This window comes from Poecilia mexicana, unplaced genomic scaffold (genome assembly GCF_051168715.1).
Source record: "Poecilia mexicana isolate PSO_F unplaced genomic scaffold, ASM5116871v1 scaffold_23, whole genome shotgun sequence".
NCBI lineage: Eukaryota > Metazoa > Chordata > Actinopteri > Cyprinodontiformes > Poeciliidae > Poecilia > Poecilia mexicana.
In genome coordinates this window covers 18,901,645-18,914,613 of record NW_028263392.1, presented here as the reverse complement: position 1 = coordinate 18,914,613, position 12,969 = coordinate 18,901,645, and the positions used below count along the sequence as shown (strand labels likewise).

Here is a 12,969-nt window from a genome sequence, read left to right as displayed (position 1 = left end):
CATGATAAAATAAATGTAGCAACAGGAAAGAACTAAAGTGGACATAGCAATAAACCAAGAGAGGATAATACTAATCAAAGGAAACTAAATGGAAATGAATGAAGAAGAAAATGCAAGAATAAACTAAGAAACTAAAGTAAATACAGAGGAATAAACTGGTATGGCAAGACCTTTAGAGCAATAATTAATACAGAGACTGTATGGCAAGAATAAACAGACACTTTCCAGATGAAAAGTAAAATAATATTGTTGAAATGTCATGGGTTTGTTGAGACCACATCTAGTACTGAGAATAAATATATCTTACACATCATAACAGTAAATAACTTATCACTTATTTATGTTTTTAATTAGATTTGATTAAGAACCAGATTTGTTCTTTGTAATTTCTGTCCAGTAAAACTATTAATCTATAAATCAATAGACAGGTCTATATAAAGATGTAATCAATGTTTCCGTCTCATATTTCTATGGCATTAAAGGACCTGGAACTTTAGTTTTTCCACTGAAAGCTCTGGTTTGCACACTAAATGCCATGTGAGTGAAGTTTTATGGATGATACTCTGATGTCCCATTCTCCTGAAGGCAGCACAGAGCTGCACCACCAGAAACTGAAGAGAAGAGTTATGATTAATGTAGTTACAGTTCTATCCATGTTTTAATGTTGCAGAGCTCAGTCGTTTTGTAAATAGTTCAAAGTTTAAACTGGCATGTTGAACATCTTTTATCTGATCATTTTGTGGAATATTTAACAACTAGAAAATGGCACAAAATAAGAATATTTTTCCACTCTGATTGGCTGCTGTAGGCCTACAGATTTTAACTTGAATGTTCATTGCATTTTTCATAGACACCTGTGAAAATAATTTCTATTCCCATGGCTTTTTTGTTCTCTGGGAAATTATTTTTGATGATAAATACAGAAACAAGCATAAAAATCAAAACATCTACAATGGTGATAGTAATATTAATGATAAAATAATGGTCAGTGCAAAGTAGCCTGCAAATTTTTTGGTGGGGGGCGGTGAGGGACCTGGATAAGGGCTAGGGGGGCGCTGGCCCAAAAAAGGTTGAGAAACACTGGTCTAGAGGAATCATATGGTCAGAAGGTTATGTGGTCAGATGAGGCCAAAATAGAACTTTTTGGTCTTAATTCCAAAGATCCTCTATGTTTAGAGAATAAGTACCATCCCAAAAACACCATTATTACTGTGAAGCATGGGGGTGAAAACATCCTGCTTTGGGGGTGTTTTTCTGCATGTGGGACAGGCCAACTGCACTGTATTAAGGAGAGGGTGACCGGGGCCATGTATTGCAAGATTTTGGGGAACAACCTCCTTCCCTTTCTTAAGATCAGTGATACGCCACGAGGTGAGATCTTGCGAGGGAGATTGACAGTCATGTTTAACTTCTTCCATTTTCTAATAATTGCTCCAACAGTTGATCTGTTTTCACCAAGCTGCTTGCCTATTGCCCCATAACCTTTTCCATCCTTGTGGAGCTCTACAATTTTGTTTCTGGTGTCTTTGGTCAGCTCTTTGGTCTTAGCCATGTTAGTAGTTGGAATCTTACTGATTGTGTGGGGTGGACAGGATTCTATATCCAGCTAACGTGTTTTTCATTTAAAATAATAAGTGGACTAGAGGTGGACTTTTAGATGTGGGCTAACAGGTCATTGAGGGCCAGAATTTTTTGCTGATTGGCAGGTGTTCAAATTCTTATTTACAGCAGTAATACACAAATTATTTTAAAAAATCATACATTGTGATTTATGGACTTTTTGTTTTTGATTATGTGTCTCACAGTGGGCATGTACCTAACATGGAAATTTCAAACCCCTCCATGATTTCTAAGTGGGAGAACGTGCAAAGTCGAAGGCTGTTCAAATACTTATTTTCCTGACTGTATTTCATGGTTTAATGTTCTACTCATGCACATACCCAGATCAGAGATGATTCTTACCTAAAGCTCTGTAATGCCCTCTTAAAAATTGTTCGAAAGATCTTTCAAGGATTTAAGCAATATTTAAAACATTCTTGGTCTTTAACACTGATTAACTACATGTGGTGCAACCTTCACAGTCAGTAGAGGAAAAGTGTTAATGATAAAGCAGGACTCCAACTCTAGATCTTCATCCAGTTTCTGCAGAAATTGGACGATGATGGCAACAGTGGCTATTGTGTCTTTAGTGGTTCAGCATCCTGGCACTTTGCATCCAGCATGCAAAGTGCCAACTTTGCATGATTTTGTAAATAATGACAATTTAATGCAAAGTTGGCACTTTTAATGGACTTTCAATGCAACTGTTAGAGCAACTTTGCATTAAAAGTGACATTATTTACCAAATTACACTTCATGACAACATTCATAAAGACTCCTTCATGTTCATGACAGATGTTATGTCATCTTTATGACAGTGTCATGTCAGTCTTATGCACACCCTTTCAAATAAAGTGTTGCCAAAAAGGGCTATGCAGATGTAGGTCTTTTGCCATTTATGTTTTTCAGGTCAGTGCTGTTGGTTATCTATTTAACACACTAGTCTTACTTATTAGAAGCAAAAACGTCAGTTCACAAGTTCCAGTGTTTCCTGTGGCCTGCAAATAAATGTAAATAGATGTAATTTGGTAGATACAGAACAGAGAAGTTCTAATACAGAAATGTTATTCTACTGAGCAGTATGTTTGTGTTCTACATAGTATATGCACTCTGTTCTTGGTCTGAATTTCTTTTCCTTGATTTACTGCATTATAACAGCATGGTATGAAGGAAATCAGCCTGTGGTTCTGCTGAGATTCTGCTGAGGAAGCAGAATCTTTAACTTTAATAATCAAAGTGGAATCTCATCTCATTAGTCTATTATTTTGTTTAGAACTCGTGCAGCAAATACTGACATTATAGATTAAAAACGAAAAGCAAACAAAAAAACAATAAACATAGTGGGATATAGAGGAAATTGAATGACTGAAAAATATTATCCAAGCTTAATATAAAGATAGCTATGCAGCACTGGGAGAGACTAAATTTTCAAACTTTTTCTGAGGGTCCAAGTATACAAAATGTATTTGAGCTAAAAAAGTGCATTTTCCATTTGTCCCATTTAAAACAGTTCTATACCTTGTTACTGGTAACTGGCCCATTTTTTAAGAGACCTTAAATAAACAGTTGTGCATCTGCCACAGGTCCTAGGGGAGTCTCTACTAGCTGTAACAAGTATCCAAACTTCCTGCATCTTGAGAAACTATCAATTACCATCTGTCAGTTTCACAATCCTTTCATATTATGGGGTCTTCTTGTATTCTTGATCTTCTTGGCTCAGCTTCCCACTGTTTAAATAATTAAACAAAAATAAAAAGATAAGAACAATGTAGATGTACAGAAAGTTTTAATGCTTATTTGTCTGATGCATTTGTCACTTTGAGTCACTCAGGAGAAAATTGTAGACAACGCGATCCTGACAAATACTGTGCCCTTGGTTATTTATTACAAATGGTGACAAACCAAGTGTTCTGTGACCCTTTGTCTCACACTGTATTACACTGAACAACAGGAGCTACTGATTGAATGAATTTTGCAACAGTAACTTCCTTTATTTCAGTCTCTGGGAGTCTATAATGAATAGCATTACGTTAGTATAACCCATGTCTCTTTCTCAGAGAAAACCTTTAACAAGTGTTATCTCAAGTTTCATCTTACAAAGATGAAACTTTGTTCATGTCATAACAATTCCATAACAATGATGATACCATCATTTTAGCATTCATCCTTCATACAGTATGTCAACCTGATTTTCAGCTTCATCTAACATTTTCAGTAGATTTTTGCTTCCCACTCTTTTTTCCATTATTTTCTGCTTTCTGCTCCTCATCCATATGTTTTAGTTCATTCACGTTTCTGTGTGTTTTCTTGACATATTTACATGAGTTAAGTCTGTCACTCTGCTTCCTCTGAGCAAAGACACTTTTGTCTGGCCTCAGTCTCCTTGAATGTGACCTTTTTGTTTCTCCTGGGGTCAATCCAGGAGTTATGGATGACCACATTGTTTGGTGTTGGTTCTGCTTCCACTACAGACACCACCCTCTTTTTCATCTTACTTTTGAGAACTTTCTGGAACTTTTGCCGAGTGAAGGCATATAGGAGAGGATGAAAGATGGTGGTTCCGTATGCCATTACCAGAAAACCAAGCCGAAGGCGTACAGTGAGGTCACTGGGACCATTACTGAGTATGATTGTGTTAAGGACAGTTATTGGGGTCCAGCACAGAAGGAATGTAGAGATGATCAGAAGAGACATCTTAAAAACTCGTTTCTGTCTTTCCCTTCTCTCTCGATGGCGCTTCACCGCTCTTCTTAGTGCAATTATGACAGATACGGATGTCCGCATGCCTAAAGGTGCATTTCCACTACCCTTGCCTGCGGTGCTGCTCTGTGAAGCTTCTGTAGACTCTGCTTGTGTGGCAGTGCTCAAAGATATGTTGTTTTTGCTCTTTTGCTTTTTCTTGGGTAAGTTGTGTTGAAAGCGTGTTCCAATGCGAATGTTAAGTGCTTGAAGGATCTTGTAGTAAGTTACCAGCATTACCACAGCTGTGAAAAAGAATATGGGGATCTGTGCTAGCAGGTGGTAATATAAGCCTAGCTCTGAGTAATATTCATTCATCTGAGAGACTTTCATTATTGCAGTCTGATTTACAAAATATGTACCAGATCTGATGAAGAAACCCACTTCCATGAATGGAACAAAAAAACTGAAAAAGGATAGAGCCCAGATGGATCCCAGCAGAGCCACAGCTCGACCCATTGTTAGCACACGGTTTGCTGGTCGAACTGAGATATCATAACGGTCCACAGTGATGGCCAGGACATTTGCAGCAGTAGCCACACTTGCAAAAGACACACAGGCCTCATGGAAGCAGCTGATCAAGGCTGTGTCTGTTTCCAAAGGAAGTAGGATGACCACAGTTGTCAGCGGAATACAGCCTACACACACCTGGAATAGGAAAGGAATTCATGTTACATTCTAAATATAACAGTTTTTTAATCTCGGGTTTGTTAAAAACAGTGGTACCAGAAATAATAACAAAAAGTAAATGGCCTGCAATTGTATAGCACTTTATCAAGTCCTAGGACTTTTAAAGTGCCTTACACTACTATCAGTCATGCACCCATTCATACACACATTCACATGCTGATAGAGTTAGGTTACATTGTATCTCCAGGGGCAGACTGACAGAATAGAGGTGGCTGACCGGCACCTGGAGGTGAAGTGTCTTGCCAAAGGTTTGAACGAGCAACCCACTAATTACATGACGAAATCTGACATCCTGAGCCAAAACTGCCTAATAAGAGGGGCTTTGGAAGAAATGAAACTATCTGGAAAGGTTATCAGTTATATGCTAATCATTGTATTTTGCAGGTGCTCAAAATACCTGCTTATGTATGTATTAGCTATACATAAGCAGTAAAGATTGGATAAACTAGATTCTTGTGTTACAGAAACAATCAATCAGAATTGTCCACTTTTCCCGTCATCAGCCTACGTCAGTGATCATCAGGTCTATTCTCCCCACTCCGTTTCATTAAAAAAAATCCATAGTGTCACTGATTAATGAATATAAAAACAATAAATGAATGGCTTGTGAAGCTGCTTTCCTCCTATTTATAGCTTAATTTGCAGTTGTATGTTCAGCTGCCTTTTCAGCCATTTTACAAAATTGGTATGATTAATGAGTTGGGTATTTGTCCAAAGAAACATGCGTTCATCAGCCAATTCATTGGGTACACCTTTCTAGTACAAGGTTCATGTTGATGATAATACTCAGGAAAGCGATGGGGTTTAAAAATTAGCTTATTTAGCACTTTAGGCTTTAGTCTAAGACGCTTAAAGTGCACCAATAAAATATCCCTCTCACAATGTAGGAGGGATCCATGCTTTCATCTTTTTTCGTAATTCTGATCCGCTTGTGTTGCAGGAGAATTGAAGACTCATCAGACCAGGCAGTATTTTTTCACCTGGTGTGTTATTCTGCTTTTATTTAGCTTTTTTTTTTTTTTTTTGATATCATACCCCACATATCCTTGTTGCAACTATGTTAATCGGGGCCTGCCATTCCTATGGCAGGTCATAGCAATGGCAGGCTTTGCCTTGCAATGTGAGTGGATTACTTTTGCCTCCCATGCAATGCCTAGAAGGCACCTATTGTTCTAAATGTAATAAGGTGCCCCTTTATTTATTTATATATTTAATCTTCCATTACTGTTAATGTGGCCTGTTAACATGGAGGTGAGCGCGCACCTCCATGATACAAATATCAAAAATTGCGACTCAATCTATTACCGAGTATTACTTCAGATACCGTTTTTGACTTACTTTGTACTTTGTAGAGGCAATGGTGGGTTGCTAGTTCGAGTCCATGCTTTGCCTGTCTCTGTCTGTGTTGTGTTGGGCAAGACACTTCAACTACCTTGAATGCTGGTAGTGGTCATCATAACTGTGCCTACAATCTTGTAACTTACTAGCATCAGTGTGTGAATGATGCTGCATGAATGAGAATGACTGATTTCATTGTAAAGCATATTTGAGTGTCCAGAAATACACTATATAAGTGTTATGTGATTACTTGAACAAGTTGTCTTTAACATATGTGGACAGGCAACCCTAATTAAGTGGGTGGTAAATACATTTTGGTATATCTCTACAGCAGGATTTGAAGGAAATTTAATTTTGCACTGAAGTTAACTAAATTTTAATATAGCTGATGAGATGGAGAGATGATTTGACAATGTAATATAGAAGGAAGTGATAATGATTTTGTTGTGAAGGGGGATAGGGTAGCAGCTGAAATTTTAAATTTTAATCTTCAACCATTGAGGTTAATGCAAAAACATAAAAGGTATAAACTAGTGGAAGTGAGAACTCACCAACACATCCACCACATGCAGGTTCATGGTGATGATATTGGAAACGGAGCTGATGAGGTTCTGTTTCATGCAGTAGAGGACCAGCACCGTAAGATTGGAGCTTAGGCCCAACACGACCTCCAAAACCAGAAAGCTTGTCAAGGAAACCTTCCAATAGAAATAACAGAAATCTTGTGTTGTGAAAAAGTACAGTATTAAATTTTTCTATGACTGTGTTATCTGAGCAGTCTCATGCTAATATGGACATTGTTTCCTGAGAAAAGGCTTAAAGGAGAACTGAAAAGTGTTTTTAAATATACATATTCTTGTAAAGTTAAAATCTATTTTATAATACTGAATTGCACTTTATAATACTGTATTTTCTGTGATGCCAGAAAATGAGATGAAACAACAAGGGGCATCCAGTTCAGGTTCGGGTTCATGCTGGTATGGTTGTATATCATTTATTCCCATAAAGTCTTCTGGCATTTCTTCATTTTTTTTTTTTTTTTTTAAAAAGGCCTCTTCTACTATTTCCACGAACAAGTAACCAACTTGTTAGTGGAACAGTAACTTTAGTGACTGGCCACGGCTCAGTGCATGTCATGAACCCAGGACTTCCACTTTGGCATTTTTGGACAAAAATTCTAAAAATAAGTTAAGTTTTAAAGAAATTGGTCCTTGGAATGTTTTATTGAAGTGTTTCACTAAATAATATTCATGCAACATAAAACATTTTGAGATTTGATTGAATTTCTCCTTCAACTCTTTTGCATTAGCCAAGCTAAAAGAATACCTGGAAACTGATTGGATAAATGGCCTCAGACGAAGTTCGGTCAAGGTCATGGAGGTTAGGTGTGTCGTGCACAGTCATGTTGCTCATTGTAGCGACAGAGATTAGGACTGCAGCTGTGTGCATTGTCCTGCCAGTAAGAAGTCACCTGGAGAGAGGTTTGCACACAAATAATGCTTTGATTAGATGTGGAAAAACTGTACATGACTTTTTTTCTCTGGTGATGTACAGAGAAAAAAACCCTGTTTCAGGGTCACAGCTACTTGTATTAAACTAGTTATCTTTTCTATTCCTAACATAACTATAGCTCCTTAGCTTAAAGAGGGAATCAATGTTGTGTCCCCACTTCATAACCTACGTTAAATTGTCTATTGAGGTTATTTGCTCCCAACAGACAGTCACAAAGGCATCATTGCTCCTCTCTCATTAGTTCCCCCCACACAAATGTAGTTGTGTCAAAAACCCAAAACGTTGTAAGCTGTTCTTACAGCGGTGAGAAATCACGTATCTCTCTGGGCATGTTTTTACTACATACTTTTTACATTTTATTTAAACATAACTTTCACATCATTTTTATCAGCTAGATGTTTTAGATGTGATGCTGTCTGAATATTTCAACAATGCACAGCACAACTAATGGTCATTTTTAAAAAAATGATTTTTATGTTTTTATTTATTTATTCTTTATTTTTGAAGTATTGAGAAGATTACAAGAGCACAATTTCAGTCTATGATCAGATACATAATTCCTTCTCTTTACATTTCCATTTACAAAAACAAAAAAAGATGGAACAAGGGGGTATTATTTTGCAAAAACATTACTTTTATGTTTATAGCAATAAGTAAATGATATAGCAAATAAACACACTCTGAAGAATGAACCCTCTCTTTTTTAATTCTCAATAATCTAGTATTCTTGCATATTGTGATTTGTTGACATGGGACACCAATTTGGACCACAAGATAGTAAACTTGTTCAATTAAAAATGTTAATTTTTTCATCTGATAGATTTCATTAACACTCTATCCCATTCTCCTAAAGGGAGGAGCCAGCATCTGGTGACAGGTTTTTCACAGGCTGTAATTAGTATTTGAAACGGATATTTTGCATTGTCAGGCAGGGATTCTGTGTCACCTAGAATAAAGATAGCAAATTTAAAAGGTATTCTTATATTCAAGATATTTTCAATAGTTTTGTGTATTTCTATCCAACAGTGTCTTATAATTGTACAGTCCCAGAATATATGCCAGTGGTTGGGTTCTGTGTTTCCACATTGCCTCCAGCATTTAGGCTCCGCCCTGATACAAGAAATGGTAACACTTCATTTGAAGGGGGTTGAATAAGACTGACATGACACTTTCATAAACATGACATAAAACATGTCATGAACATCAATAAGTCTTCATGAATATTTATGACTGTTGTCATAAAGTGTCATTCGGTAAATTATGACACTTTTAATACAAAGTTGACATTATTCAAAATGTCTTTGTTATGACAACTTGACATTAACCAGGAAATCATTACTGTTTAAACTTTACCTTTAATAACATAAAGTTACCTCATTTTAAAGTACAATCAGTTATACTTTTATAACAAATTTATATCAGTAATGATTTCCTGGTTAATGTCAAGTTGTCATAACAAAGACATTTTGAATAATGTCAACTTTGTATTAAAAGTGTCATAATTTACCGAATGACGCTTTATGACAACAGTCATAACTATTCATGAAGGCTTATTGATGTTCATGACATGTTTTATGTCATGTTTATGACAGTGTCATGTCAGTCTTATTCAACCCCCTTCAAATAAAGTGTTACCCAAGAAATTTTCTGTTTCAGTGTTATAAAAAATCTAATCAGGCATGTCCAGTTAAATTCTCTCCATGAGTACGAATCGGTACATCTCCAAACTGTCACAAATTAACTGTTCCATTCTTCTGTGATTTCCATTTTACTTTCCTTTTCCTATTTTGTTTTCACATATGAAGTTGAATGTGTTTTTTTACTCATAAATCCTTTGTATAACCGTAATACCTTTTTTTAGATTTTGCCTGATATTCAACTAATGGTCATTTTAACAGTTCAATGACTGCAATCAAACAAAAATAACAGGCTACTTTGGAGGAAAAACATAAAGAGCAAGTTTTCTGGAGGAAACCTTGAACCTTGTTTTCAGTGTTTCTTGCTATGGCATTTTAAAAAACACATATGTGGGTCTAAATATGAGGAAATATAATGAGATTTTGTGTAATTTAGTTATGCCACATATTTAAAGTGTGCATAATATGAAAATTTATTCCACCTCTATTTCGTGATGAAGGATGTAATGTTCAGTTTTGGCTGTGTTTGGATGAAGTGCGTGTCCTGACTTCACAATTTTTTATCATTTTCACTTGTTTCAGGTTTAGGTAACTCATTTTGAGTTAAAACATAATAGCCTGAGGGCCACATGTGTTCAGATAAGGATTAGCTCAATTGGAAATCAGGTCAGCCTACTGACCGTACAGCAGTTTCTCACAAAGCTGACAGGGCGTCTACATAGTACCCAGGATTAAGTAATATCAGTGGGTAGTGGTGCTGGGGAAAAACGATTTCCGTTTAATTATTGTCTAAAAAATTACTATAATGACAATAAAGATTGCCTTTATAATGCAATATGACAGACATAGGGTATGACATTGTGACAATAATATGACATATCAGACTATATTTGGAAGCACTAATTAACTATTTGGAGCAACCAGTAGATCAGTTTTACAAGTCAAAGAAGCAGCACCCAGTGTTCTAAATGCTGTTTGAATTAATTTATACTAAAGTTGAATAATAATTTTGTAGTCTTACTAAAATGAATTCAATATGAATGGCACTATTAAGATTTTTTTCTTCTTGTTTCCTCATGTCTGGTAAAGGAAATTTATGTATTTAGATTTTAAAAATATATCTTGATAGTTATAGATTATTTTAAATGGGTCCTTCAGTTTTGTAATCTGAATTGTTCATCTATCTGAATTGTCTATCTATTGTGATAATCATTGAAATTGTTCACGAAGCATCTAAAAAAAATCCATGGCTGCCTGGTTTTGCTGGTGCTCCTTTTTAGTATGCTTAGTGCCCATTTTATAAGAAAGTGAATTTGAAGTGTTATTTACTTAAGGTTGATTATGTAATCTGATATTTAATACAGGCAAGATATCTACTTGATAAGTTTCCCACAGAACTCCATCTCAAAAACCATCCACATAGTGCATAAATAAAATCAAATTTTCATGTTGCTAGTAATAGCAACTTAGCAACTTATTGTAAAATAAGTATAAAATTAAGTCTTTGAAAGCAATATTTAGTCACAAGACAAGTTTTATCTGTCATGTGTCTACAATTAAACACCAAAAATTGTTAATCTTTTTTTATTTTACCAACATTTTCTTTTCTAACAGGGAGACCTGAGTCTAATGTAGAATCTGTGAAGGGACCTAAAGACTGAAGTGATGGCAGGGAGGTCTTCCAACCTGCAAGTTGGAGCTCATCACCAAAAATCTGTTTCTAGAGTAAACGGTAAAAATGCCAGTCCACCAGGGGTATGAATAAATTAGGGTTAACCTGTCCAAAGAAAACTTTGAATAATTTGAATCAGGCTGTAGACTTTGACTTTCTGAAAAAAACAAAGGGTTTTCCCACATTAATTTGAAATTTAATTTAAAACCTTTTCATGCATCAGAAATATTCTCCACCACATTTTGACCCTTTATACTTGGAAAATGTGAACAATTATTATTATTATTATTATTAATATTATTTGACATCTTTGCAGTGTCCTGGTTTTTCTGCTGAATCAGTAAGTCAGACACCGGAACACACTATGAGGAAACCTTGGTTCTCTTGTGGTTTGAACTGAAGACAAGTAAACACAGGTGTGATATCAGGCTTTGACTCACCGATCCCTCCCATTACTGTCCTCTCGACTCAGCTGTCACAGTTGCTACAAGGATCCTACTGGAGTATGTCACGTCATCCCACTATGTTGAGACTTTATGAGGTCACTTCCCATCATGCCACTTGGATTTACAATGGCCTTTCTTTATCAGCTTAATATAATTACTAAAAATCCAGAAGTGTTTTAGTGATCTTTACGATTAGGGATAATAGATGTTCAAGTGCAAGCAGAAGCAGCACTCACCCACCCCTCGTGCCTTGCAGCATCAGTGTGGTGCACTAAGATCAATGGTTTCTTTCATACAAAGCTCAATCTTGTCATTGTGCCTTTGTGCTTGAACTGTTGTCATCTCCAGGGCAAAATAATGACAGCTTCTTAACAGTCCTTCTTCGCTCTACCAATCACTATTATCCATGGAATGTTTCCACACTTTCAGAGTTGTCTATCTGGAGATCCTTATATTCACCTCTATCAAGTGTAAAAAATTCCAGAGAACATCAGAGAGAAAAAAATTACAAGAAAAACTACCACAGAGAAGGAATGCAACTTTGTGTGGTTTCTCCAGTGAGCTCAAAGCAATTTCCTCTTCAAATCCCTTAAGTCCAAACGTGGAACCAAAGGCTAGATATCCTGATGTACGTCATGGTAAGACCTTTTACAACATTCAAGTCTCCAGTGCCCTTCATTCTGGACATCCTTAATACTTTATAAATGGTTGAAGTGGCTGTGAGGGAGGCAGAGAACAGGCATGTTCCCCAGTCATCACTTCCCCTGAGATTATCTTCTGCTCCCATTCAGATTCTGTGGAGACAAGGAAAGAACGAAATCTCTGGGTCACCTTGAAATAGATTATTATCCTGTGGTCTGGCTGTTGGATCACATAGTCCAATTAAAGCTCAGCCATCATCCCCTGATACTTAGATGCCTGCCTGTGAATGGTTACAGAGTTGTTTGTGTGTATGAAGTGTCCGTTTAATCAGTTTTAGTTGTCCTGCTCTGAGTCTTTGATGCTTCTCATCATATGTTGTTCAGCAAATGAGCAGCGAAAACTGTGAACTACTTGTCTGCAGACTGTCTCAGAGGAGTGTATTATACATTTACTGACTAGCTTAAACATTTAAATATGACCTTTTTTATTGTTCAGAATCACTATATTTATACATTTTCTTTTATTTTTAAGCATTTACTACATTCCCTAATAAAAATGTGGGTATAAGGTATAAACTGGAATAAATGTGAAAATCTGAAATACTTCTTTCTTTTGGGGTGACCTAATAGATCTTTTATTTTTTATTTAAATGACTTTAAATGCATTCCAAAGCAGTCTATCAAAATGTTTTAAT

The 12,969-nt window shown here is 36.1% G+C and overlaps 2 protein-coding genes across 3 annotated transcripts in view; one reads left to right on the top strand and one right to left on the bottom strand.

Annotated features, from left to right (window-relative positions):
- Positions 1 to 12,969, top strand: part of cog5 (component of oligomeric golgi complex 5) — a 77,574-nt gene that overhangs the window by 15,164 nt on the left and 49,441 nt on the right. The gene's annotated exons all lie outside the window — the stretch shown is intronic.
- LOC106910663 (G protein-coupled receptor 22-like) lies at positions 3,907 to 7,815 on the bottom strand. The gene is made up of 3 exons (XM_014977347.2): positions 7,693 to 7,815; positions 6,918 to 7,064; positions 3,907 to 4,986 (listed from the first exon to the last, which is right to left on the bottom strand). Exons 1-3 carry the CDS (start codon positions 7,813 to 7,815, stop codon positions 3,934 to 3,936), a joined length of 1,323 nt encoding a protein of 440 aa, XP_014832833.1. The 3' UTR covers positions 3,907 to 3,933.